At 47.0% G+C, this 26,624-nt stretch overlaps 1 protein-coding gene across 2 annotated transcripts; it reads right to left on the bottom strand.

The window, feature by feature from the left end:
* Positions 1-574: 574 nt before the first annotated feature.
* On the bottom strand, positions 575-25,430 carry RAB26 (RAB26, member RAS oncogene family). Of its 2 annotated transcripts, XM_036739188.1 has the most exons (10): positions 25,099-25,430; positions 21,244-21,354; positions 9,855-9,896; positions 9,671-9,737; positions 9,244-9,296; positions 4,962-5,027; positions 4,667-4,723; positions 3,740-3,816; positions 3,164-3,306; positions 575-1,975 (listed from the first exon to the last, which is right to left on the bottom strand). In XM_036739188.1, exons 1-9 carry the CDS (start codon positions 25,306-25,308, stop codon positions 3,204-3,206), a joined length of 786 nt encoding a protein of 261 aa, XP_036595083.1. In that variant the 5' UTR covers positions 25,309-25,430; the 3' UTR covers positions 575-1,975; positions 3,164-3,203. The 2 variants fall into 2 exon arrangements, with proteins under 2 accessions (XP_036595083.1, XP_036595084.1); XM_036739189.1 differs by lacking the exon at positions 575-1,975 and having other exon boundaries at positions 3,217-3,306; positions 3,740-3,836.
* Between the last annotated feature and the right edge of the window lie 1,194 nt (positions 25,431-26,624).

Here is a 26,624-nt window from a genome sequence, read left to right as displayed (position 1 = left end):
TCCTGGCTCCGGGGCCAGTGCTCTGTTCACTGCACCACCTAGCTGCCCCCAATCTCATTTTTTAAAAGGATTTGAAAGCCTCTCAGCTTAAGTTCCTTAAGTTGATTTGCTGAAGGCCGTATCTAGTATCTGCTCTAAATTCAGTATTTTTTTTTAAACACAGTAATTTTCTTTCGATATCCTTATTTCCTGGCTAGTCCTAGAAATAGTCTTTTTTTTTTTTAACAGCAGTCGCTTATGAGTTGGGCCAACTCTTCCTAAATTGAGTGCCAACCTGAAACAGCAAACTGGAGCCAAGTTTATGGTCATCTCCTTTTCTGAATTGTTTTGGGAAAGAAGAGTGAGCTTGTGGGCAGTCTGTTGGGGAGGTTGCCAGTCAGATAGCTATAGGAAGCAGAAGGGCATAGCAGTGAACAAGCTGGGTTTGGAAGCAGTTTGGGAGTGGACATATCCCTCTTACTGCCTGTTCTGATCTTTGAAGAGTCCAGTACAATAGATTATCATGGTCTGACCTAGTTGGGTGATTTTTCAAATTTCCAGTGACTTGAATGCCAAGCACAAAATACAACATTGCTTTTTTAAAAACCAACAAACTTTTTATTGACAGCATTGTAGTACATAACAGCCATGAACAGAAGGGCCAACAGGAAAGGTGTTTGTACAAGGTCGGAGTAACTTAGTCTTGTTTCAGCAGAACTTCATGATATGAAAAGCTATCATTGGACATAATACAGTATGACCACTGAATTCAGGGCTATAGAACCTACGAGCCTTTTTGGAAACAAGACAAAAGCTTTGCTCATTGCTCTTTAAATCTACTTTCTTGATTGGGAACGCTTTTATATGCTGTTTACGGTCCTCTGTGGAATTCAGTGGTTACACTGCTACCATCAAGATGACTTGATTAATTAAGTAATTCAAGACCTTGTTACCCTTACTGTTCCGGACCCTTTTTGGTGAGCACCTGAAACTTGTTCCAGTATGCCAAATGAGACTTGATAAATTAGAGAATTGTTTCATAGTTACCTGTAAAATATTCTATTCAGTCTCCACGCATGGAGTTTGCTGGTGTATGAGGGCCCTCCTAGACTGGCTTTGATAGCACACCTAGTATCATTCATTTCCAAGCCCCACCGGTGGTTTGAAATGATACATGGTTTGAGTCCCTGGAAGTGGGATTTTGTTTTTCAGCTTATTTCAACTGGAGTGGAGTGCACTCTGAAGGAGTGGATACTTGTTAAGGGGGAAAACAGCCATGTGGCAGAGCCCAGTTGAAACAGGCTTCATGTTAGGAATCAAGAGGCTTGGTTTAAGGGCCAGCTATGTAACCATTTTGGGTAAATAGTGATCTGTTTTATCGCCCATAAAATGGGATACTCTGCCCACTTCAAGGTTATTGAGAGGCTTGGCTGGGAGGACAGCGATGTGCTTAGAAATGGTAAAAAGCTGTACATTTGTAAGGGATTAATTTTATGGTCAGTATCCATGACCTTATTCTATATGAGAAGACCACAAAAAAGATGCTATTTCCTGATTTGTAATAGGAAAAGACCTTAAAGTACTACCATGTGGGTTATCTTCGTAAGCTATACCTGGTTTTAAAATTGTTTTTAAGGTTTTATCACCTTCCAAGGAATGAAGAGGATAAATGCAAACCTTGTGTGCATTTATGCTCTTAGAAAGCAAGACTGGAGGCTGGTGTGCTCAGACCGGACTTCCACCTCTATCCCAGCTTTCAGTCTGTCAGCATCCAGGACAGCCCAAATTTTTGTCGGTAAATAATTGTTTATTAAGTGCCTACAATGTGCCAGGCACTATGTTAAGCCCTGGGGATACAAAAAGGCAAAAGATGGTTGCTGCCCTCAATGAGCTCACAATCTAAAGGTCCAAAGGATGCAGGTCCAGGAGACCAACAGGCCCTCTAAGTACAAAGCTAGAGTCCCATTTGGTCAGCACAGTAGGTCTCCAAACTGACCTGATAAAGGGAGGGAATTAATATTGAAATGCTAGTGTTCCCAATTACTCCTGGGACAGAATTAAGCCCGGTTTATTTTGATGAGAAGGAGGAACTATTACTTTTCTTTTCCCTCTGGGCAGGTTACAAAACAGTTCTTGGAATAGTTCCCGTGGTCCCTATCTTTTGATTGATTTTTGCCATCAAAGTACTAAAGGCCTACTTTATGGGTAACCTGCCTTCTTGGAGGTCCCACTTGAATTTTAATCCTGGGTACCCTGGTAGTGCCGAAATGTAACCTTGCCTTTATGGAATAGTTTAGCAGTAGATCTATCTGAAGTTCATCTGCAGCCTTTTGTTTTCTGCTATCTTAATAAGAGCACAGCTCATAAGACTCTTCTTGTGTTTGCCTATTCCAACTGAAATTTTGGGAAGCCACAACTTTACTATTTATATTCTGTCTTTGGGCAAAGATAGCTTTATGTAAAGGAGCGATCTCCAAAGAAAGCTTGAGAAATCCAACTAACAGGATATGAACCAGACATTTAAGGGCATCAGGGAAGAGAAGCAGCGAAAAGTGTGGAGCCAGAGCCCCTGTCACTATGGAAATGATTTATCAAGTTGGTTTTCTGCTTGTGGTGGGTGGAACTGAAGTTCACCTAAAGCCAGTGAGTTAGCATGTGGGAAAACCAACAGATTGATTGAAATTAGAATAAAATTTGCATTTTCTTCCTGGAAAGGCAAGTTAGCTACAAAGGCAAGTCCTTTTTAAGGCTCTGACCCTTTCTTCCTGTCTATAAACAGCTTTGGCAAAACTTGTTTAGTCAAGTGAGATGCTTTGTGAAGGGAACATGCCATGCTGAACAACCAGGGCTGATGGGGTTCATCATGAAGCCCTTGTCATCATTACTTTTACGGGGTCAGGGAATGAGTGTCCTGACCAGCCAAAAAGAAGTTACTGAACCTTAATTCCAGGAACTGAGTCTGTGGCCGTCCAGCACCATGCTTCCAGGCAGGTCTGGAGCCTTGCTGGTTCAAAGTAAGCTCCCATCACCGTTATCTTCTCCCTAGGAGAATTGTTCCTTCCACCCAGTTTGCTGTCCTTTTCTCTGCACCTCCCTTCTCTCACCTTTACAAAGAGTGACACACAACAGACATGCACATACTGTCCACAAGAAAGGTTGCTCACAAGCACTGGAGCACAGTCACCTGTCCCTAGGCAGGGCTAGCAGGCTCTGGGAGCTCCAGGTCAGGGGTGGCAACAGCCTGAGCCTCGAACTTCTCTCTTCACATAATCATGCAGCTTGAATTTGGGTTCACTTGGCATCTTCATGGACCTGTGCTTCAGCTCCCTGCGAGGAGAGAGACAGAGCCAGCTAGAATGCCCCTGGTTGGTCATTTCTGAACTCGTGGACAAGGGGGCTTAAGTACATGCCAAGGTCAAGCTAGGAACCTACATAAGATACTTGGCAGATACGAGGATGGTAGTGTCGACCTCTTTCCCACAATTTTGCAAATGATGTATGTGTATGAAGAAAGCCCAGTTGGGCAGTGAGCCATGGGGAGGAGGGGTCAGCCTATTTGAATTAATGAGCAGTGGGTCCAAGCCACCCAAGGACAGGGAACCTCTAAGCATTTCATGGGCAGGAAAGCAAACCACATAAAAACTGATACAAGCCCCCACAAATACATTCCCACTGTATATGGACAGTCCAAGTCACAAAACCTCAACTACCCAATTCCAGAAGATCTTGAAAAATAGAGAAGGAAAAAAAGGGGACTTACTTTGCAATGGCCTTAAAGGCCAAATCCACATTCAGGCCTGTCTTCGCGCTGGTCTCCATGAAGGGCACCCCATACTCCTGTAAAACATGCTTGCCAGCTGGAGGGAAGGTAAGGGAGCATAGAATCGGGCGGGCCCTCCTGCATAATCCTGGGGGCTTTTAGGGGAGGGGGAAGGTTCACCACCAAAAGCCCAGGGGTCTCCAAAATCATTCCTTACCCCCAACATCTGCCTTCCCCTGAGGATGTTAAAAGTTTATCCCAGGAACATCTGTCTTCCACTTGGCCTAAGTTGGGGGAGGGAGATGCTCCGACCAGCATTCTCCCTACCCAGTTCTTATGAAAGTGTAAGGGTCTAAGGAGCTTGCTTCTGTCAGCTCTTAATTCCCTCTTCTGCCTTAGCTGAGGCAAGAGAAAAGGGACCTTAGGATTCCAAAGCCAGTGGACTTTGCTACAAGCATAGGGCTATTACAGCAGGTTTCATGGGTCTCCATTTTTAAAAAGGTTTCATTAGTGCCTTTTGCTTTTTTACAACACTTATTTCCCTACAAACCCACTCCAACCCTGTATAAAGCCCACTTGCAACAAAGAAAGACAAAAACCTACCAACACACTGAGTGCATCAACATTCCATACCCATAGTCCCCTACCTCTTTAATAAGAGGAGGGAAGTATGTTTTATCATTTGGGACCAAGATATGTCATGTCACTGCAATTAGAGTTTGGCCTGAAGCCCACTAGGTGCTTGTATATGTGCTTGTAACAATGAGTCCCCCTTCCTAAAGAGGACCAAATCACAAGGCTGGACATAAACCAGAGCTGCTCATGGCCCTGTCTGGGACCTTCACTGATACCCCTTGAGTACTTCTACCAATTGACCTATTTCCATCTCCACTCCTAATCAAATATATGTACACTTGGTGTACTCACCTTGGCCAGTTTCTCCCCGTCTTCCCTTTTAACCACTCGCTCCTGGGTAGAGTCCACCTAAGATGGGGTACAAAGAATGGGAGCATAGTAATGCCTTCTGGGCTTCTTGAGGGGGAAACAAGGAGCCTTCCAGCCACCAAGGACACAGTGCAGGGGGTCTGGCCTAGCTGAGTCTGAATGGCAACCGCCTGCCAATAGATCCTCACTAAAGAGTAATGATCAGGGAGGTTAGTGCCCCCAACAGCCCAGCTCTGCTTCTGCTCAGGGCGAGGTCAAGCCGATTATTACCACCTACCTTGTTTCCCAACAGCATGAGCACCACATCTTTTTGTGCATATTCGTGGATCTCGGTCAGCCAGGCCTACAGGGAAATAAGAAGGAAAACTATGGCCTAGAGGCTTATCCGGAAGACTTGTCCAGCCCTCCTCCTCCAATAGCCTGAGATTCTGGACCCTGGACTCTTGAAGCCAGGTCTCCATGGCTCCCTGGTCAACTCTAATTACTTCCCCAGACTGCCTCTTATCTTCCATCCAACAAATGATTATTCAGTGCCTACTATCACAAATCCAGACACCCCTGGCCAAATGTACTTTGTGCATAATCTCCCCCACCCATTATCATAAAACCTTTCCTTAGACCTCCGTAGCCCTTTATTTTTTATTTCTCTAATATATCATTATGTATTGTGGTATATCTTCCTACTAGCCTGAGAGCCCCATGAGGGCAGCTATTGTGTCTAATCTCCACATGCAACCCAAAGCTGTAACAGTTTTGTTTTTCCTGCTTTCTCAGTGGGTGAGGGGTGAGGCAGGGGGTAGAAGGGAGAGAATTCAGAACAGGAAATAAAATAAAATTTAAAAATTAAAGGGGAAAAAAATCCTCAATATCTCCTTCAGTGCTTAACTTCAGTGTTCTACACACAATAAATACTTAATAAATGTTTGCTTGGACACCCTCGTAGGGCACTTCTGTGATTTATAAAGCATTTTGGAGAAGTCTCAGTTCTCAAAACCTCTCTGTGGTGGTACCTGTTGGCAGTGCCACAGCTACTGTCACCATTTGACAGAGAATTGAGGCTCAGTGACAGTGCTGGCACTCAAGCCTATGCAGATACTCGGGCTCCACACTGGGTCCCCCAGGGCTCTGATCACCCCGTTCTGCCCTATTGGGGCATCAGTGTTACCCACAACTTCCCCTTCCGGAGTAAGTCTACAAGTTATTATCCTTTTAGTGCCCATCCCCCCCTTTAGTTATTTATTCCCTGAGGGGGTTGAGAGAGTCATGTCCAACTCAATGAAAAGGTGCACTTGGTGAAACTGAGGGCTGGGGAATTCTGGGAAGGTTTAGGGGGAATGGGGCTTAAGAGGGAGGACCTCTAAGGGTAGCTAGATGAGCTGGTGGCTAGAGCACTGGGCCTGGAGTCAGGAAAACCTGAGTTCAAATCCAGCTTCAGACATTTAGCTGTGTGATCCTGGGCAAGTCACTTAATCTCTATTTGCCTCAGGTTCCTCATCTGTAAAAAGAGGGATAATAAAAGCACCTACCTCTCCCCACCACCCGCCACCCCCGGTTGTTGTGAGGATCATGTGAGATTATAATTGTAAAGCGCTTAGCACAGTCCCCGGGACTCAGTAAGTGCCGTATTAGCTGTTATGATTATTGTTATTAATTCTATCTCCTAACGCCTTTAATGTGGGTTACAAGCAGAAGCCTAGACTTGGAATCACCACTAGATGGAAGTAAAAAGACATCAGCACAAAGCTACCATGGCCCCTACTCTTCAATGAAGGAGCTGGGGAGGGGAGAGAGCCTGCACACTTCCCAAGTGTCCGGATGTCGATGCCCCGCCTCCCCTTCTCCGCCCTGGCCAATGTGGGTCTGTTTCGGCTTCCATCTCTCTTCAGATCAGTTCTATGCCATAAGCTAGACAGAGGGCAGAGAAGGAGTCTAAGTCCTCCTGACCCTGCAGGCCTTGGGTGTGTAGGTCAGGCTCAGGATGGGCTACCAACTCTTGCCCTCAACCACCCCCATGGGAACAGGATAAAGAGCTCACCCAGCATGGAGACCATCAGACCTCTGTCTGCACAGACAATGCTCAGGGCTCAGCTCAACTTAAAGCCGGCTTATACTGTTATAGAAGACATCCCATCATGATAAAATGTAGGATTTTAAAACTGGAAGGGGCATTAAGGAGAACATCTAGTCACCCTCTTAATTTTCCTTGAGAGGCAGAGTAGAATAGTCTACAAAATCTGGATTCATCTTGCCTTGAGACCTACTAGATGTGGTGACCCTGGGCAAATCCAGGCAACCACTCAGTGCCCCAGAAAATTCTCTAAGATTATGAATTCCCCAGAAACCACTGATCTTACCTAGGAAAAGTTCCTCACCAGGAGCTCCCAGGGCAGTGAAATCACAGGTAAGGTCAAAATCCCTTCATAGTATAGTTAACTATGTCATAAGTTCATAGCATTATAGAACTACAAAAGACATTAGAGATTGTCTAGTCAGAGGATCATAACTGGGGTCCATCAAATTGACTTTTATATCTAGATATTTCATATATATTTATATTTTTATTAAATGTATTATATATATATATATTGTGGTTATTGTTGATCTATCTCATGTCCATATAGATCAATATAATTGATTTCCTTTATAATCCTATGTATTTTATTTTACGCATTTAAAAACATCCCAAGAAGGGATCCATAGGCTTCAGCAGACTGCCAGAGGGGTCTAGAACACACAAAATGTTAAGAAAAGTCGATGTCCTCTATCTTACAGTTAAGGAGACTGAGGTTTGCCCAAGATCACATAAGCAGGAAGTAACAGAGCCCTTGGATTTGAACCCAGGTCCTCTGACTCCAAATCAAGTGCTCTGTTTGTCTCTTTATTGCCTTACTAGTATGAAAATATGCTTCTGTCTCCCCCAGTCCTCAAGGCATACACTAGGCCCCTGATAAATGTTGAAATGAATTTGTTCCCCACTTCACATCTGGAGAAAATAGATGCTGAACTGGCCTCTTTCCCTACAGATATGGCCATTTAAAGGGACCTCAGAGGTCATTTAGCCCAACCTCTGTAAATAAGAATCCCCTCAACAATGTCCCTGACAAGTTGCCCACTAGTGTGTCCTTGAAGACCTCCAGTGATGGAGAACTCATTCCTTCTTGAGGCAGGCAGCCAACCAGTGTCACTTCTAACAGATCTGATGATTAGGAAATTTATAGAACTGAAGTCTGCCTGCCCCTGTGCATCTTCCTTCCATTCATTATTCCTGGTTCTGCCCTGTGGGGCCAAGTAAAAACAAGTCTAATCAGTCTCTCTTTCACCTGACCAACCCTTAGGAACTGCTTTTGCAGGTCTCCTCCCCCTCCCTCCCCCCCAGTTGAAACAGCCATAATCCCTCCAAGAAATCAATATCTGGTATGGTTTCCAGTAAGCTCACCCTCACACTATCCAGCTTTCCCTAAAATGGGAAGTCAGGAACTGACCCTTCCAGACTGGTCTATCAGACCCTCCACATCCCCATCTTCTTGTCAGACTCACTGCAACCTGCCCTTGTCAGATCCTCTATGTCCCCATCCAACCACCTCTCATCAGATCCTCACATAAGTGAGACGTGGGTCAGAAACACGAGCAGGAAGGAAGTCATCTGACCCTATCTCCTTCCATTCACAAATCTGCCTGAGCCCAGGTACTTAGTCCTTAGTCATGAGGCTGCCCAGTTCCTCTCCCCTATTTGAGAATGAGGGGAGAGATTTCTGAGCTGGGTAATTGGGGTTTTAACATTTCCCTTCTCTCTGAGAGCCGAAGCAGGGTGAGCATTTCAAACCATCTGGAGGGTGGCTGGAAGAAGGTCATGGGGCCTAGGGTGAGGTTTGAGGGAGAGAGGACCTGGCGTGAGGGTTAGGGAGACACAGTACATGAGGGGAGAGGAAAGCATGGGGATTGGAGGACATGGCATTAATGGGATGGGAGAGTCACCACCCCACAGGTGGGGTATAGTGGTAGGGACACAGAAGCAGGTGGAGAAGAGGTCACAGGACTTAGAATGAGGAGTCTGTGGGGCACAGGGGTTGAGGAAGAAGGTTTGATTCCCAGCCTCTCCGGAGGGTTTCAACAATCCTGGCGCTGGGCCCCCGTGAGAGGAGGAGGCAAAGGCTGACCCCATCAGCACTCCTCCATCTGCTACCTAGGAGGTTTGCTTCCTATTGCCAATGTCCCGGTTTCCAGGACTCCACTCTCCATATGTTCATATGCTTTCCTGGCAAATATTGAAGTAATATTTGCTTGACTGGCCTTTGGTGGGATACTTGGGTGTGGCAAGGAAGGGGGCAGAGTCCACCCCCATTACAGCTTCTGCTCAGAGCTGTGTGCTGCCCACATCTGGGCAGGAAGGGAAGGGGAGATCCAGTTCACTGCAAGCACAAACAGTATAAACTCAGCCTGGCCCTTGGCCCAAGCCACACTAACATCAATTAGGATGAAGGGCCTCACAGGCCATATTGTCCCTCCCCGTGCCTCAAGGTGGGAGCTTCTGGCATATAATGGTGTCCCATATCACTTACTCGGATGTTGTCAAAGGATGCTCTGTTAGTGACATCGTAAAGCAGAAGGAGAGCTGCGGACAGAAAGAGAAGAAGGTAGGGGATGTGAACATCACACAGTCAGTCCCCCATCACGCCTCTCCCATGACGCCTACCTCATTCTAGCCCGTTCACACACCTCAGCAGTATCGAGGACATCAGGACTGTGGGAGCCCAGTATCAACCCTTCCCTTTTCCCCAGGTGCCCGAGGACTCCACCCACCTCTGGGGGACCTAAGGCTCCGTCCTTTCCTTCACTTCCCCCCCACCCCCAATTCTTTGTATGAATTAGAAGTGCTGTATACAATTACATATGGGTATCCAAACCAGCCCTCTCATTCTGCTCTCCTGCTTGGGCAGGACTGTCTTCTGGGGATGGACTCAGAGGCTCCATGGGCCCAGAGCTCACCATGGGCATCCCGGTAATAGGCGTGGGTCACACTTCTGAACCGCTCCTGCCCAGCAGTGTCCCAGATCTGAAAGCCAGAGAGGCCATCAAGCCAGAGCTACGATCCCACCTCCCCATCCCCTCACACAACCCTGAGGAGTCTTCACTCAGCCCGGCTCCCAGCCCACCTCCACAGCTCACTCACCTGCAGCTTCACTTTCACTCCGTCCACATTCAGGACTTTATTCTGAAAGATTGGAAAAAAGGGAGAAAGCCCAGTCACTATCCCCCAAGGGGAGATGCTGGGCCCAGGCCTAGAGGCAAAGCCAATACAATCTGAAGAGGTTCTAGCCCAGGGGTGGGGAACCTTCATCCTCGAGGCCACACATGGCCCTCTAGCTCTTCAAGGGCAGACTTGAAATTTGTTCTGTGAAGTTTGGATTCAATCAAAGGGCTAGAGCGTGACTCCTGGCCCCCACTATGAGGAGCCTGAAGTACTGTCTGTCCACTTGACTCCAGGGAGCAATCCTCAACCCAACTCAGCCTGGGAACAGGAGAGTCTTAGGCCAACCTCACACATCTTCACTCTCAGCTACAGGTCTCTCTGTAGTCCCACAGGGCTAGAGGCTTCCTTCGGGCTGGAAGGAGGATCCTCTCAGGGTATCGGGTAGAAGGAGGTCCATCCTAAACTCCCAAAGCCATCAAGCCCAGAGTTCTGATACCAATGCTCCTCTCCCTTTTCTCGTCCTATGGAAGGAGAATGGATGGGGGGATGGGAAGATATAGGGATTAAACAGATGGGCTTTCTGTTCACACCCATGCCAGCTCACATTTGCCCTGTTTCCCAAAGATGTCTAAACTGAGACCTCACTTGGGGGAAAGGAGCTGGGAGGGAAGCCAACTAAGTTCTGGCTTCTCCTCTCCTTCCCTACTTCCTCTTTCCTTCCCCTCTTTTCCCTCTATTCTACCCATCCTTCAAGGCATGGCTAAAAGTCTCCCCATTAGAGAGCCTTCCATGACTACATCAGCCACACTGATTCCCTTCTGAAGGTCCATAGCCTTCAATCTGAGCCACACACTTGGGCATTTAGTTCCCTCACTTCATTCTTCAAGCTTCCCCTCCCCACCCAATCTTCAAGTTCCCCAAGGACAGAGCCTGGGTCATCTCCTCCTCTGTTTCTTACTCCCCTTATAACACAGGATTAGGCACTCACGGGGCATCACAGATACTTTGTAATTGACTGATTCCTGTCTCAGCTTTGGATCTGATGGGGAGGTGAGAAGTCGGAGTCTTTAGTGCTAAATTTAAATAAGGAAATCTCATCTAATGAGGGGAGAAAGGAGGAGGGGTGGGTAGTGTTAAGAGTCAGAGTCTACATGTGACACCACCCTACCCCCCAGGTGGGTGGGGCAGTTCCATGAAGGACAGATGTAGATATGATTGCTGATTGGCTGAGAAGCTTCTATAAGTGTGGAAAGACTTTGGAGAAAGAATGGTGGAAGCCCCCAGAGCCACAGACATGAGGAATCTGGTCCCCCAACAAATACCCTGATTCCCAGCACCTGCACCCACAGATGCTGCTCAGAATAGACTTCCCTGGTGAGTTCATTCTGCCCTTGACTGAGATGAGGTTTCAGCTCATTCTTGAGTGGAAGAATTAATTTACTTTTGCGTGTTCTATTCTCTACTCTGATTTGTATTACTTCCCTGATCCACTATTTGCTTGGATAAATATGTTTGCTTGCTATCAAAAATTATCTTTTGTGTGACTAGTGTTGGGTGGGAGGGAGCGAAGCTGGCAAAGAGTAATCTGACTGTTAACCCTCCTCTTAGGAACAACCAGGGAAAGTGGTTTTTGTTTGTTTTGTTTTGTTTTGTTTTTTAAATTCTGAACTCCTAAAAGAGCATTATACTTCTGTGCTACAAACATCTGAAGTGTAATTGGTATATAAGATTCTAATCCAAAAGCATAGGAGTGAATCACTGCCTAAGATTTTGTCTACCTAGCCCTCACTTCCTTCTGCCAAGGCCACCATCAGTGTAGCCACAGTTGTACACTAACTCTCTGAAGCCACAATGGTCCAGATCTCAGATATTGAAATATTTTATATTCACACCACACACAGGTTGGATGTTCTATGTGAGATGGTTATTTATATTCCATGGAAAAAAACCTAATAGGATTGTAGTGAAGTGAAAGAACCCCAGACTTATGATCAAATGAGATATTTGCAAGCTTATCTTGTCCATCTCCTGCCTCCGAAATCCATCCACAGATGCCATGGAGTCAGAGACAGGAAAGAGAGTTACAAACCCAATTATAATCTAACTGATTAGACTTTGTTATGAGTAACTAGTGGGTGAAGAACTGATTGAAACTTCAGGCACTAATATTTTCCAGTATCCCCTTGGGACAGAACTTAAGGATAGAGAAAAGGCCAACAGGTCTTAATTGAGTAGGGATGGCCAGGGGCTTGGAGAACTTTACTTGCTAATGACAAAGCCCTATGCACACTAAGAGACACAGACACTGTTCCCTGCCTCAGCCTAGGCTGCCTATGGTATTGGGTGGGGTACATTCTGGGGCTCTGGAAATGATAGTATTTAGATACTGCACACCCATCACCTCTACCTTTGTCTGAGCTTGTGGCTCCCCAAACATTCCACCTAGCTCCCCTGTCTCTAACCCTTCCCCTCCACAGACCTGTCATAACGCATCTCAGTCTCTAACAAAGGAGCCCCATCCTCCCACAAACCTTGCAGTTGACACGTGGTCAGGTAGGGCTCTCTATATATAGTGCCACCCTTCCCACTCCCACTCCCACCTCCAGAAACACACAAGGATAATGAGCCTTGGGCATTCTCTGCTGCCAAGCTAGATGCCACCAGGGTAAGGGACAGGAGAAGCAAATACCAGAATGGGCAATCCCATAATCCATCCAATGATAACTAGGATAACTAGGGGTCAGTTAACAGAAATGAGACACCATTTAAAAGAACTTCTGATTGCAGCTTCCTCCCTTCCAGGGAACCTGCTTAGCCCTTTCCTCACCTTCTGATTTGCCCCAATTCCCCTCCAGATTTCCCCAGAGCTGCCCACAGTTTTGGGGCATTCTCCTTCTATCAAATGAGATAATATCTGTAAAGTGCTTAGTATAGTACCTGGCATGACATAGGTGCTTCATAAATATTTGTTTAAGAGAGCGGGCAAGTTGTAGGATCATAACACTCCCACTAGCCTGGCTCTTCTCTCAGGGCAGGGAAGAAGAGTATCCTGCACAGAGCCGAGGACACCCAGCTCCCCCCTTCCCTTGCCTCATGCTTTAGACTTCCCAATGGAAATGCCCTAGCAAGCTATTATCACCTTTAGGCTGGACTATTGCAATAAACTCATAATTGCTTTCCCTGCCTCCATTATTCTCCTCTCTCCTATCCATGCCCCACACAGTTGCCAAATGGATAGCGCTAAAACACCAATATGATCACGTCACTCCCCTACTCAAAAATCATCAGTGGCTCCCTACTGCCTCCAGGATAAATACAAATCCCTCAGCCTGGCATTTAAAGATCTCAACAGTCCAATTCTCACCATCCTTTCCACTTTTATTTCACATTGCTCTCTATTCCAGACAAACTAGCCTGCTAGCTCTTCCACGTACATGCCACTCCATCGCCAGTTTCCATGTCTGTCTAAGCAGCCCGCCGTGTCAGCAATGCATTCCTTCCTCATCTCTGCCTGACGCTGAACATTTCCCTAACTTTCTTCAAAGCACAGCTCAAGTGTTACGTCCTACACAAGGCTTCTCCTAGTCATTAGCTCTCTTTCCCTCTTAAAATCACTTTGTATTTACCTCCTTGTGTACATAGTATACTCCCCAGAAGGATCTAAGTTCCTCAAGGGCAGGGTCTGTTTAAGTTTGGTCTTTGTAGCACAGTGCCGGTAAAGTTCATTATTATTGTTTAATTAGTGTTTATTAAGATTAGATTGTGAGGAATGACTAATAGGGAAATATGTTTTACATGATTGCACACATAGAACCCACATCAGATTGCTCACCATCTTGAAGGGGGAAGGGAGGGAATTTGGAACTCAAAATTGTAAAAAAAAAAAAAAAAAGACAAAGCTTAAATATTGTTTTTACATGTTATTGGGGAAAAAGAAAAAGAAAATAATATTTAAAAATTAGTTAAAGAAAAAGTTTAGATTGTGAGCTCCTTGAGGACAGAGGCTATCTTTTGTCTTTCTTCGAATCCCTGGTATTTAGCACAGTGCCAGAAACATAGTAGGTGCTTAATAAATGTTTATTGACCGACTATTGAATATAGAGGGAGTCGATGAGGTATGTTAAGACACGTGAAAGAGGAGTCTGTGGTGGGTTTGGGACATGAAAGGAGTTTGCCACAATTAGGTTAGGTGTCCATTCTTGGTGAGTTCACTAATTAGAACATATGATAGAACCAACTAATGATAGGTCAAAATCATAAGTTCCATCCTGGTACAACCTTATTTTGTTCATTACCCTAGCCCCAAGATGAACTCTGACCCTTATTTCAGCTACCTCGTTGGTCAGCTACCTGACCAATATTGATCAAAAGGCCAGTTGGGAGATTGAGTGGACATAGAGAGCTCAGTATAGCCCCTTAACTCAGCTGACATTGATTGGATACCTTCTGTCTGAAAACCAGGGCAGCTAGGTGGCTCAGTAGATAGAGTGCTGGGCCTGGAGTCAGGAAGACTCATCTTCCTGAGTTCAAATCTGGCCTCAAATACTTACTTACTCTATGACCCAGGCAAGTCACCTAACTAGTTTGCCTCAGCTCTTCATTTGTAAAATGAGCTGGAGAAGAAAATGGCAAACCACTCCAGTATCTTTGCCAAGAAAACCCCAGACTTGACTGAAATGACTGAAAAACAACAACAGTCTGTAAGCCCCTGTCCACTCCTGAGGAAGTTGGACCACCAAAATGAAGACAGGATACAGACCTTAGTAACCAACTAAATTGGTGAAAGCCAATCAGTCCTGAAGGTCCTCGCCAGCTTCTGAGACCTAGACAACCCTGTTCTGCCCGGGGCCCTGACATCTGTTTGATCTGTCTCAACACTCTGTCTCAAAGTTCTTACTACTATCCTTCAAAGCTCAGCTCAAGAATCTTTTCCTGTCCACTCCAGCTCCCTTGGAGCTCTTTGTCCTCTGAAGTTTCAGGATTCTTAAGAGTCTGGCCTTTAATTCTTCTCTAATTGTTTCCTGTGGGAGAGTCTCATCTTTTCAGCCATCCTGGAGCTCCTCCAAAACCCAGGTCTAGGTTTACCCCTTCTCTAAAGCTTGGCTAGACCCAGGGATGTACACACCCTGCCACTTGGTTAAGGTTCGGCAATTAAGAGTTAGAAGAGGCACCAGGAGGTGGAAGGGTCTTGAGTCTGTATCACATTAGAACCTGTTAAAAGATGTGTAGATATTTAACCTGGAGAAGAGAAGACTTAGGAGGGACATGATAGCTGTCTTCAGGTATCTGAAGGACTGTCACCTGGAATTAGACTTGTTCTATTTGGTCCCAAAGGACAGAACTAGGAGTGAGGGAAGATGCAAAGAGGTGGATTTCAGTTTCATATAAAGAAGAATTTCCTAACAATTAGGAAGGTCCTATCCCAGAGTGCAAAGGGCTGTTTCAGGTGGCGGTGGGCTCCTCCTCATTGGAGGTTTTCAGGCAAGATCTAGAAGGGGAGGTCCTCTAGAAGGGAGAGTGTGTTGTAGAGGGAATCTCTTTCACCTCAGAAATTCTGTTATTCTGTGAACAGGCTTCATTGCTGTGAATAGTTCTCATTCTTCTTCAAGCTGCAAGCCTGACTTTTGACTCTATCTACCATGGCATAGGAACCTCTTCACCCAGGAAGCTCCCTCCATGCCTAGACTACCTATCACGTTGGAAGTGTCCTCTATCCCTTCAGCCCGAATCTGTCTCTCTGTGTCTCTCTCCCTCTCTGTCTCTGTGTCCCTCTGTCTCTGTCTCTGTCTCTTGGCTGTTCCCCCCAGGAGCCATCATTTTAAGATGGACACCCAAGCCAACTATGTGTTAATTCCTTTAAAGGCTGTACTCCTGACTCTCTGGACTACCTTTTCTCCATACCACGTACCTTCATCTCTGTCTTCTTCCTCCCCCACCTCATTATCCCAGTTTTTACCTTTTTTCATGTGGTATTTTCCCATGCTAAAATATAAGCTCCTTGAAGGCAGGACCTATCTTTTTTTCTTCCTCCTTGTATTTCCAGTACCTAACACAGTGCTGTGCACACGGTAAACACTAAATGCTTATTGACATAACTTGATCAGACTGTGGCCTTCCTGGGCACAGCTCACAGCTTGACATCCTCAAGCATCCTTGAAATAACATCCTAGTCTACCTTCCCCTCCCACTCCTCCACCCTGCCCCATGCTGGCATAAATCTAAAACTTCAGTGTGGGTCCCCTGCCTAACCTCCATATCTCTGTTCTTGCTGTTTTTCTTCGCTCTTCCAAGAGCCAATTAAAAGCTTACCGCTTCCAGGAAGCCTTATGTGATTAACTTTCTCATGACTGATCACCTTTTTAACCTGCCACTGAAGTCAGCTAAGCCCTCTCCCCCCTTTCTGGGCCTCACGTGTAAAATGACATTAATTAACCTCTGAAATCCCTTTCATCTCTAGAAACGTGAGATTATAATTCTGCAGGCTCCTCTCTTCCTTTCCTGGGCCATGGTTAATTAAAAGTGGCCTGCTGACTCTAGCCATTCCCTGCTCCCACACGTACACACAATGGCACTCTGGCCATGATGGATCATCTCTAGAAAGCAAAACACCAACCTCACCCAACGCTAAGGGCTTGGGTGACAACCCATCTGCCAACTCTGCAGACTGTGCCAGGGACTGGTTGGTGGAGAGCAGCCAGAACATGAAGTGCGTGTATGTGGGTAGTGGGATGGAGCTCAGAACTACCCATGGGCTAAGGGGCCACTTGGTATCTATCCATCATCTCGGAGCTTTGGTTTTTGCACACTCCCAATCTCTCTCTAAATATCACCACAGCATGCTCCCTATAGCAGCAAAGGCTGGGCATCAATAATTCAGGTGCTGCGACATCTGTGAAAGCTTAGCAATCAGAGTCATGGAGCATTTTACATTCAGGTAGGGGCACTATTCTGCCTCTATGGGATACCCACCGTTTTGGGAAAGATGGGAGCAATAGCCCTTCTGCCCCTTCCTCAGCCTCGTCCTGGGGCTGAGATAAGCTCTCCACCACCTGATCCTACAGGTTGTAGCTGAAAGCACCATTTTAAAGAACAGACTTGGCATGTTAGTGTCACTGAGGCTCTGACAGCTGCTGCCAGGCAAGGCTGAGCAAGAGCTTAGAATAGGAGCAGGCCTGCTCTGGCCAGCAGCAGGAGGAGGTCTTTGCATCCAGAGCCAGAGCAGAGATGGTGCCTCAGCTCTGGCTTCCCAGAAAATGCTTCAGGTGGCACCAAACCACCTCCTGGCAGTGCCTCAGAAAAGACAGAAAACCTGACTCTGATCAAGGTGATCTTGGAGGATCTGCCCAGGCACAATCCTACCACAAAGACACAGAGAAAGCCCAGAGCAACAGTCCAGGAAATAACAATCAACCAAATAAATAATTAAAATAACTGATATTTATATAATGCTTTAAAAATTCAAAGTTCTTTACGTGAGAGACAGGGTAGTATGGTAAAAAGAGGAGGAAGAAAAGGAGGAGGAAAAGAAGAAAAAGAAATAACATATCTGTCTCTGTGTGTGTGTGTGTGTGTGTGTGTGTGTGTGTGTGTGTGTACTGGCCACTCCCAAGTATGGGTATATGTATATACATACACATATAGTTAGTTACGAAGGTACTTCAAGGTAGTTACTGTTATCAATCCCCAATTTTCTGATGGGGTAGGAAACTGAAGCTCAGATAAGTAAAATGACTTGGCCAGGGACACGCAGCTAGTAAATGTCTGAGGCTACTGCCTCAGTGAACTCAGTTCTTCCTGACTCCAAGTCCAAAGCTCTAGCCACTATACCTTCCTGCTGCTACAGAAAGATCTGGGTTCAAGTTCCGTCTCTGACACATATTAGCTATGTGACTGTAGACAAGTCACTTAACCCCTCAGTCCAAGTTGCAGACCAGATGCCCACCTGCACTGGTGGAGGGAGTTTCCTTATCTGGGAGGTCCTCATACCAATGAAATCATAGGTCCCCTTCCTTTTCCCTTTATTTGTATTATCTTACTTGGTCCTCATAATGTCTTGGTGAAGGAGGCTCTGTTGTTATCCGCATTTCACAGATTAGGAAGCATCTAAGTTAGGATTCAAACCCGAGTTAGTTGCTAAGGCCAAATCTAGCCCTCTATCCATTGGACTCTCCTACCTCCTTATTGAGAAGGGTGGTGTAATAGCTGACAAAGCGCTAGGGCTCCCTAAGGAATCAAAAGCTAAATCCCCTTAAATGTCTGGGGTGCATCAGCCTAACCATGAATTCCTGGAATTCCCAGGAAAACAAAAGATCGCTGGGTCACAGTTTGGAGTAGGATCTTAGTAGCCATCCAGCCCAACCCCCTTTTTTTTACAGAGGAAGATGTGGTATGGTACAGTGCAAATCCTTGTTCCTGAGCTGGAAAGACCCAGGTTCAAATCCCACCCCTAACCCTTATTTATATAATCTGGGCAAGTCACTTACGTGCCCCAGTCTCTGTTTCTTGATTTGTAAAAATAAGAGGATTGGACTAGATCCTATTCCAGATTTATGAACCCATGAACCTATGAAACAGACTCAGTCAGAGAGATGAATTCCTGTGCCCAAATTTGAACCCAGGACTTCTGATTCAAAATCCAGTATTCTTTCCACTGTTTCCATCCTACAGATGAAAAAATAGGACAAGCTGCCATGCCCTGCTCTGCTCTGTTGACAAGTTGGATTTTGTTTTGTTTGTTACAAATAACACTATTTATTGAGTCCGCTAATGCTCTTCATTTGAGAGGCGCCTGGGTTCATCCCAGGCTATTATGGTCGATCACGTCAGCACCTTATGGGACTAAGGATGAGCCAAGTGAGATTAATGCCATTATGGTTTGAATATTAATGTGCACATTGGAGGGAACAGAGTGTTCAGGGAGCAGGCGGTAGTGGCAGCACCACGCCCAGCCCCCCTGCTGCCACAGTAAGGCTGCCCAGTAGCAGACGCCCAAACAGGGTGCCCACGGGGCCGCTCCAAGTGACCTTGAGAACACTGAACGCATTTATCAGGTGTGCACCTCTAGGAGCCTGGAGCAGGAGGGAAGGTGTGGACTTTGGGGGAGGGCGTACATGGCACCTGTGCTTCCAGTGAGTCATTTTTTCACAAGAGGCCCAGACCTGAGAGAGGAGGTGGGACTGGGGGGTGGGGGGGGTGGGTGTGGGGGGGTGTTGCTAGAGCAACAGCTTGTACTCTGCTGGTTAGATTCACATGAGCACACACATAGTGTTCCACAGTGATATCCCAGGTCAGTCAGGCCCCCACTGAAAAACCAGCCCCACTTAAAAATTCCGTATACATAGAGAGGTGCAGGGTTGGCAAAGCCCAGGAAGGACTTGGGTTTTATTGGCATGGGCAGGGGGGAACCTCCACCCTCATATAGCCTCAGGCAACCTGGCAGTCCCTTGCCTTGGTTGTCTTCTCTTCTAGAGTCAAGCTGAGGAGTAAGGCAGGGAAGGGGATCATAGACTGGGAAGGGGTGATAAAGCTTGGGGGGAAGGGAGGCAGAGGAAGAGAAGCCCTTGAAATGGCAGCCAATTCACACCAACCCAAGCCTCTATTTATTGAGTTGCTACTCCATCCTCCTGATGCCCCAGGGAACCCAGCCAGGGCCAGCCATCTGTAGCGGATAGAATGGGGAGGATCCAAGGGGCACCTGCTGGGAGTCAGGACCAAAGAGCAGACGCTCTGCCTTTAGTTCTCCCAAGCCCTAGGGGACATTTGGGCCACCCCACAGCAGCCTGCAGTCTTTGCCCTGCCAGAGTAGCCCAAGAGAGAATGGACCTGGAACTCCGTTCAGCTGCCCACTTGTTCCCTCTTGGGCTCACAGACTTGGCTGGGGCAGAGCTGGGAGGCATGTATGATTATAGGGAGATTTTCTCTTATCCTCCTCCTTTTATACTCTACTGTCCTTTCCCCCCTCCCTTTCCATCACTGTTCTGCCCCTCTACCCTTTCCAGTATCCAAGTCCGAGTTCTCCCAAATTCCTCCACTTCTACCCTAGCCATCCTATGAGAAGTCGGCAGCGGGGTGGTGGGGGGGGGGGAGAGGCTTGAAGAGCAATGGAAGGGAGCAGGGGCTTTGACTGGGAGCCACAATCTCCCCATACTTGTTGAGGGGTTTGCCAAGTGGCTTTGTGCCTGTGAGCCTCCAGAGAGCCTTTCCCACGGGCCTTCCTCCCCCTAATTAGAAGCCCAGAAGATAGAACTTTAGAATTATCAGTAAATAATTAAGTTGAATTGAATTTAGCCACTTTGGCCCAGACACTAGGAAGTCAGGCATCTTCCTCTAGCTGTAGGGGCCCAGGCTGAGCTGAGCATAGAGCCCTCTCCTGAGGAATGGTGGAATTCACTGCTACTCAGCCTGGTCTCTGGAAGAATCATTCTGGTCTGGAGGCAAGGGGTAGCAGGGGCTCTGGGCAGGGTCAGACAAATCCCACCCTCCCCACTTCCCCCTCAGGGTAAAAGAGGCCCAAGTATGCCCACATGGTGCACACGGCTACTGCCTCTGATAAAACATGTCAATAATTAGATTGTAAGAAAGACAGTCTACATGGCACTTATTCTACACCAGGAAATTAGAACCAAATGCTGGATCCTGGGATTTCAGAGCAGGCAAGTTGAGGGGATTGAGGACTAGAGGAAAGGGTTGTTTTTTTTCCACTTCCCATTAGGACCCAGGACCTCAGGATCCAGGAATATTAAGATGAGCCCCTTGCTCTCTATTTCTGACTCTTGGAATGGCAACCAGAGAAACAGATGCAGACAGTGAAACACACACACAGGGACTGAGAGATGGAGACAGAGATGTGAGCTATACAGACAAGTCATATCTAGAGATATATACAACATACACACACAGAGAGAGTTAAAGACTGAATTTAGGTTTCTCTAGAGAAAAGGGCTCACAAACACACAAAAAGGCAGACACATGACTAGGCACACGGACAAGACACACAGTGAAAAGCAAACACAGAGAGACAGGTATGTAGGGAACTACTGAGGCCCTCACATGGTGACATGAGGAGACAGATTCCCACCCTACCCCCATACAGAAAGACACATACACCCACATGCATAAAAACAGGGAAAGAGAGATCAGAGAGAGAGACGGGGAGGGCCTTCACCCACGACATTTCCCATATAACATCATTCTCCAGGGATTTCTAGCTGTTCTGGCCAGAGGTTACCCCAGAGACAGAAAGACCCCTACAGCTCCCTACACTTTGAGCCTGTCAGTCTTCTTCCCTTCAATTTCTAATCTTGGTAATCTCTTTCCTTATCAGCAGGGCTTTGACTAAAGGGCTGGGAAAAGTGCTTGGAGCTCTTACCCTGAAGTCTATGCCCACAGTGGAAATGAAGGTCCCAGCCAGGAAGGCACCATCCTTGAATCGAACCAGCAGACAGGTCTTCCCCACTCCTGAGTCTCCTACTAGCATCACCTGAGGAGAGGATAGGGTAGGTAGTTAGGCCTAGGAAGGCAAGAAGAATTTTCCTAGCTCTGGAGACCAGGGAGCTCATTAGGAAAGAAGGACCCTCTAGGAGAGTGGACCTTAGTGTCAGCCCTGGAGGGGCTGTCAGGAGTGTTGGCAGTAGCTGTAGACCTAGCCTTGGGATGTTTGGTTCACAGCCTGGATGAGCAAGGGTGCTTCATCCTCAGCAGGTTACAGTGAGTATAACAAAGCCCTTCCACTCTGTCCTGAGTTGCTACATACTTTTGGGTTCCTCAGTTCCTTCTCCCATCTCCCCTATAGCATCCCCAAACACTAAGCAGGAAGCAGGAAAAGAGAAGGGGCTAATAAAGAGTTAGCATAGCAATGATTCTTGTCCCTGCTTGCCCTGAAATCCTCTGCCCCCCAGGATCCCAGGTGAAGGACTGTCCTGGGATGATGGAAGCATAGAAAGGCTAAAGCCTCCCCCTGTTATGAACTGCTCCTGAATGGCTACCCTCTGTCCTTCCCCAGAGAATCCTGTAACCTGTCACCACTTCTCATTGATATAACATTAACTTTTGTGGGGGAGGGAGGTCATTGGCACAGGGGACTCCCAGTGTGGGAACTCCTTTCACCAACACAGATTGTTGACTTCTCTATGAGTCTTAGCACAGTGACTGGCACAAACCAAGCACTTAATATGTCCTTGCTAACTGACTATTGACCTAGAGTTGCCTTTGCAGATTAAATGACTTGCCCAAGGTCACACAGGTCAGTATGTGTCAACGTCAAGATCTGAACCTAAGTATTCCTGACTCCAAAGCTACCTCTCTATATAAAACACACTTTGCTACCTCTCAAAAATAACAACAGTAATACTAAAACTCACATTCCTGTAGTGCCTTAAGGTTTACAAAGCACTTTCTTCCCAACAGCCCCATGAAGTAGGCAACACAAATATTTTTATCTCCATTTTACAGAAAAGGAGACTGAGGATCAAGGAAGGTAAGTTTTCTGCCCAGGTTGACATACCTTTTGTCAGAGCCATGACCAAACATCCAAGTCAACCTCCTATTCGATCTCCTCCCAAGGTGTGATAATAATTGCTAATGTTTATGTTATGCTTCATAGGTTACAAAGGATTTGTAGCCTTTTAAAAAAAAACAACTTCATCCTCACAATAGCCCTGTGCAGTAGAGAGAAAACCAAAACCCAAAGAAGTTAAATGTTTACCCAAGGCTACCCAATTAATAAGTGGCAGAGCTAAGATTGGCCTCTTGATCCCCAATCCAATATTCTTTCCTATATACCACAGGTCCTTCTAGGACTTTATCTGAGCAGAACCCTGCTCTTCCCAAATGGGCACCACCCCCAACCTTCAAGAGGTATTAGTTTATCCCTCACCCTCAGGAGTATGATCTGATGCCCCCTGCACTCCCAACCTAACACCTTTGCCTTCAAGAGGTATGATCTGATTCCCCTTTGCCAAACTAACATCTCTTTAAGGAAGTGAGATTTAAGCTTCACCCCCTACACCCATTAGGTGTGATCTGAGCCCTTACCTCAGGAGCTATAATCTCACTCCTCAACAAAACTTTAGCCTTGAGAGGTATGATCTGAGCATACCCCACCCCACATACACACAATCTGACATTCTCAGATGTACACTGATGCCCCACTATGAGCTTGGGGAGCTCATGAAAATATGAAAATTGAACATGAACTATGGCTAGGGAGAATCACTCTCTTGGGTTTATCTTTTTTCATTGGGAGGTCGAGGAATTGGAGAGAGGGAATGACTACATATATTTTACGTGTGGTAGGGGTAACTTCATTTAGGACAAGTCAATGCTTTGCCCTGACTAAAGGGATCAGCTGATGTCTGTGCTAGATCCTAGTGGTCCCCTGAAATAAAGAATCCTCTTCCTTGGCCATAGACCGTAGAGACCCTCACAGCAATGCTGATCAAGTGTTCATTCAGAAGCCCATATTTTCCCTCCACTTGCCCTAGATTTTAGCCAGTGAAGGCAGAAGGACAAGCAGACCTCATAGGGTGCTGACCTCTCCTTACTCAAGTTGATGTCAGCTTCTCAGATTCTGGATGGGCTGGCTGCCCCAGGGGTTAAGATTAAGAAATAGATAAGCCTAGCTACCACCACCCACTCTCCAACTCATTGAGGAGTCTGCCTATGGGGATTATATGGGGACACTGCAACAGCCTGAAATTCTTGGGAAGTCTCAGGACTAAGAGCTCCAACTGGTACATATGACTGCTTGACTACTCCTGATGCGCAAGGGCCTTCATTGTTGACAAAGGTCTCCATCTCTAGCACTCAGTAACCTGGGCTAACACTGTGTCCAGAGGCTGCTGTAGACTGCCCAAAGAAATGGGCAAGTCCTTGGGAATGGGTGATATAGAGGAACTACTGACATGAGAGGAGTTACAACTGTACTCCCCAATTTCAATTCAGTATGGCAACTCAACAAGCATTTATTAAGTGCATATTATGTAAAGTGTCATAGTAGGCAACAGGGATACAAAAACATTCACACAGCTGAGGAACTATAGGATAATCTGAGGAGGCAAAGGGTAGTAATAAGCAAGACTAATAATCAAGGGAAAATACTGATAATCAGTAAGAGCTTCCTGTAGGAGATAGCATCTGAGTTGATTCTTGAAGGAAGCTAAGGATTCTAAGAGGTAGAAGTGAAGAAGGAGTATGTGCCCAACATGGCAGATAGACAGTCTGTGCTTTCCCAAATGTAGGCAGGAGATGGGACTTGGAGTTGGGGAAACAGCTAGTAGGCCAGTCTGGCTTGAAATACAATGAAAGAAAGGGATTTTGTAAAATAAATTGGAGAGGTAGGCTGGAATGAGACTTTAAATGCCAAGCTAAGGAGTTTGTAGGTTATATTAAAGAGAGCCACTGAATATGTCCTTTAAGGAACTGTGAAAAGAGGAGACCCCAACCAGAAAAGCTTGAAAGGGGTAACTTTGAGATCAATAAAATCTTTTGGAGTTAACTTCCAGGAGAGGTCACTGCCAGACCTGCTGGAGAGGAAATGGAGAGAGCCTTGGGCTACTTGTCTACCAGCCCTGTGGGGAGAGTCTACTTCTTTCATTTCCAGAGCCATCATAGAAAATCTGAAGAGTTAGGCAATGCACAAAGGTTCTTTTGTCTGTACCCAGCTCCAGTGGTCAAAAACAGAGGGGGACATCAGTAGAAGGGAAGCAGGGTACTGGGCTAGCAAGTCCCTTTTTAGTCTTCTAGATCCACTAGTCCAAACCATGGTCCTACGGGGCTTGAAGCAAAGCCAGAGTTTAAGAAGGGGCTGAATGTGTTTGCTTAGGAAAGGTCACATCAGGCCAGCCCAGCTTCCAGGTCCCACACTACTCCACAGCCCCTACCAGCAGAGTCCGCCCTAGGCCACCTGCTGCTGCACCCACTGCTCACAAAGTCTGCCTGTCCTACCCATGGGCTTGTCACCGCTCTTCTCCCCTTCCCAGACCTTTATGGTCCGGGCCAACTGCCCTCAGTCCTTTAGGGTTTGTGTCCCTGTGCCAACCACAGTCATCCCACGATCTGTGCTCCTGTGCCAACCTCCCCAGGCCAAGGTCTGTGCCCCTCTGCCAACCACTGCTAGCCTATGGTCTCAGCCACGGCGGGTCTGTGCTTCGTCTGTCTATCAACCTCTCAGTATCTGTTCTTCACCCCCCTCCCCCGCTGTTTCCCTTAGGATCCCAGCGCTTACCTTGAAAGCAACGTCGTAGAAATCACCGCTGCTGCTAAGGGACGGGCGGCCTGGCAGCAGGAGCCCGTTCCTCTGTGCCTTGGGGGCAGGGCCAGGGCCCGGGCTACAGCCGCCCCCTCCGGAGCCCACCGGCCCGTTCTCCTTGGCTGTGGGCAGAGAAGAAGCGGGCGCACTCCCCGCCTTACTCTTAGGGGTCTTCTTCCTGGACATCGTGGGTCGGGGGTCCTGGGTTCCTAGGGGTCCCGAGGCAAGTCGTTCACTGCGCTCGGACTCGGGCTCGAGCTGCTCTGTTCCCCAGACGGCGGCGAGCGCCCGGCGGCAGCGCCAGCATCCTCAGCCGGCGGCGGCGCAGTGCCCAGCGCAGCACAGCGCATCCCCAGCCCAGCCCCGCCCAGAGCCCAGCTGAGCCTAGCCCAGCCCGGCCCAACCCAGCCAAAGCCCCTCTCTCGGCACGCCCCCTGGCCCACCCTGCCTCTGATGGACAAGTCTGGCAGCTACTCAAACCCTGGGCTTCACCACCTCTACCAGTGGAAATAAGGAGAGGGCTGAGCCCATGCAAACAACACTGGACCGGTCTCTGGGAGATGCCCTAGGGAAAAGGATCCCAAAGTTGGGGGAGTTGGGGGAACGTTGGGAAAGGGGAGTCCCGCCTGCTGTCCACTCGGCATCTAGACCTCCCCTTCCTCTCCCTCCATTTCAGCCTGACCTTTTGCGGGGAGAGGGAGCGAACACATGCATATGTAGACACATAGACATACACGAAGAAAAAGGAGCACGCAGCCACAGACACGAACACACGTACAGACAGGCACGCAAAACACATTTAATTCTGCTGAACAAATATTAAACACCTCCGATGCGGAAGCCATTTTGCTAGGTGAGCGATATGAAACAATTCAATTGAACCAGCATTCATTAGGCACCTACTATATGCAAGGCACCCACCATGCTAGGTGCTGGGGATACCAAGACAAAGGAGTTTATTGTGAGGAACCTGATCCTGTGGAGCTTGTGATTTGATAGAAGAGATAAAATACTGTAATACAAATGAGAGTGAATAATATTTGTATAGGAGATAAACAATTCACTAGGATAAATGTATAGGAGAGGCCTAAACAGGATATTTTGAGAAACTAGAAAAAGGGAGAATTCACTTATAGCTTTAGGGGAAGCTTGACTGAGGAAATAGCACCTGAGATGGGTCTTAAAGTAATGGAAAGATTTCAACAGGTGGAAGGATGTATGCGTATGGGGGGAGGAGGGGATGCAGAAACCATTGTAGGCACATTTCCCACTATTGTGGGAAAGGTTCAGAACAAGACGGGAACAGGGCAAACAGTCCAGCTTTGCTGGAAAGTAGAATTTGTGAAAGAAAATTATATGAATAATGCTTGGAAAGGTAGGTTGGAGTCAAACAGTGGAAGGCCCTTAATGTCAGGATGAGGATTCTGTATTCCACAGGCAATGGAGACCATTTGAGCAGGGAGTGATGCGATCAACAGTGTGCATTAGGAAGATTAATCTGG

This window comes from Trichosurus vulpecula, chromosome 9 (genome assembly GCF_011100635.1).
Source record: "Trichosurus vulpecula isolate mTriVul1 chromosome 9, mTriVul1.pri, whole genome shotgun sequence".
NCBI classification, from domain to species: Eukaryota; Metazoa; Chordata; class Mammalia; order Diprotodontia; family Phalangeridae; genus Trichosurus; species Trichosurus vulpecula.
This window is presented reverse-complemented; position numbering and strand designations above follow the sequence as displayed.

What these genes read in the sequence shown, in the direction of transcription:
- RAB26 (XM_036739188.1), bottom strand. Translation starts at nt 25,308, where the DNA reads ATGTCCAGGAAGAAGACCCCTAAGAGTAAGGCGGGGAGTGCGCCCGCT. An exon ending in CATCCTTTGACAACATCCGA is followed by an intron (nt 5,028 to 9,243) that starts GTAAGTGATATG and finishes ATTTCCCTGTAG; the next exon opens with GCCTGGCTGACCGAGATCCA. An exon ending in TCATGCTGTTGGGAAACAAG is followed by an intron (nt 4,724 to 4,961) that starts GTAGGTGGTAAT and finishes ACCCCATCTTAG; the next exon opens with GTGGACTCTACCCAGGAGCG.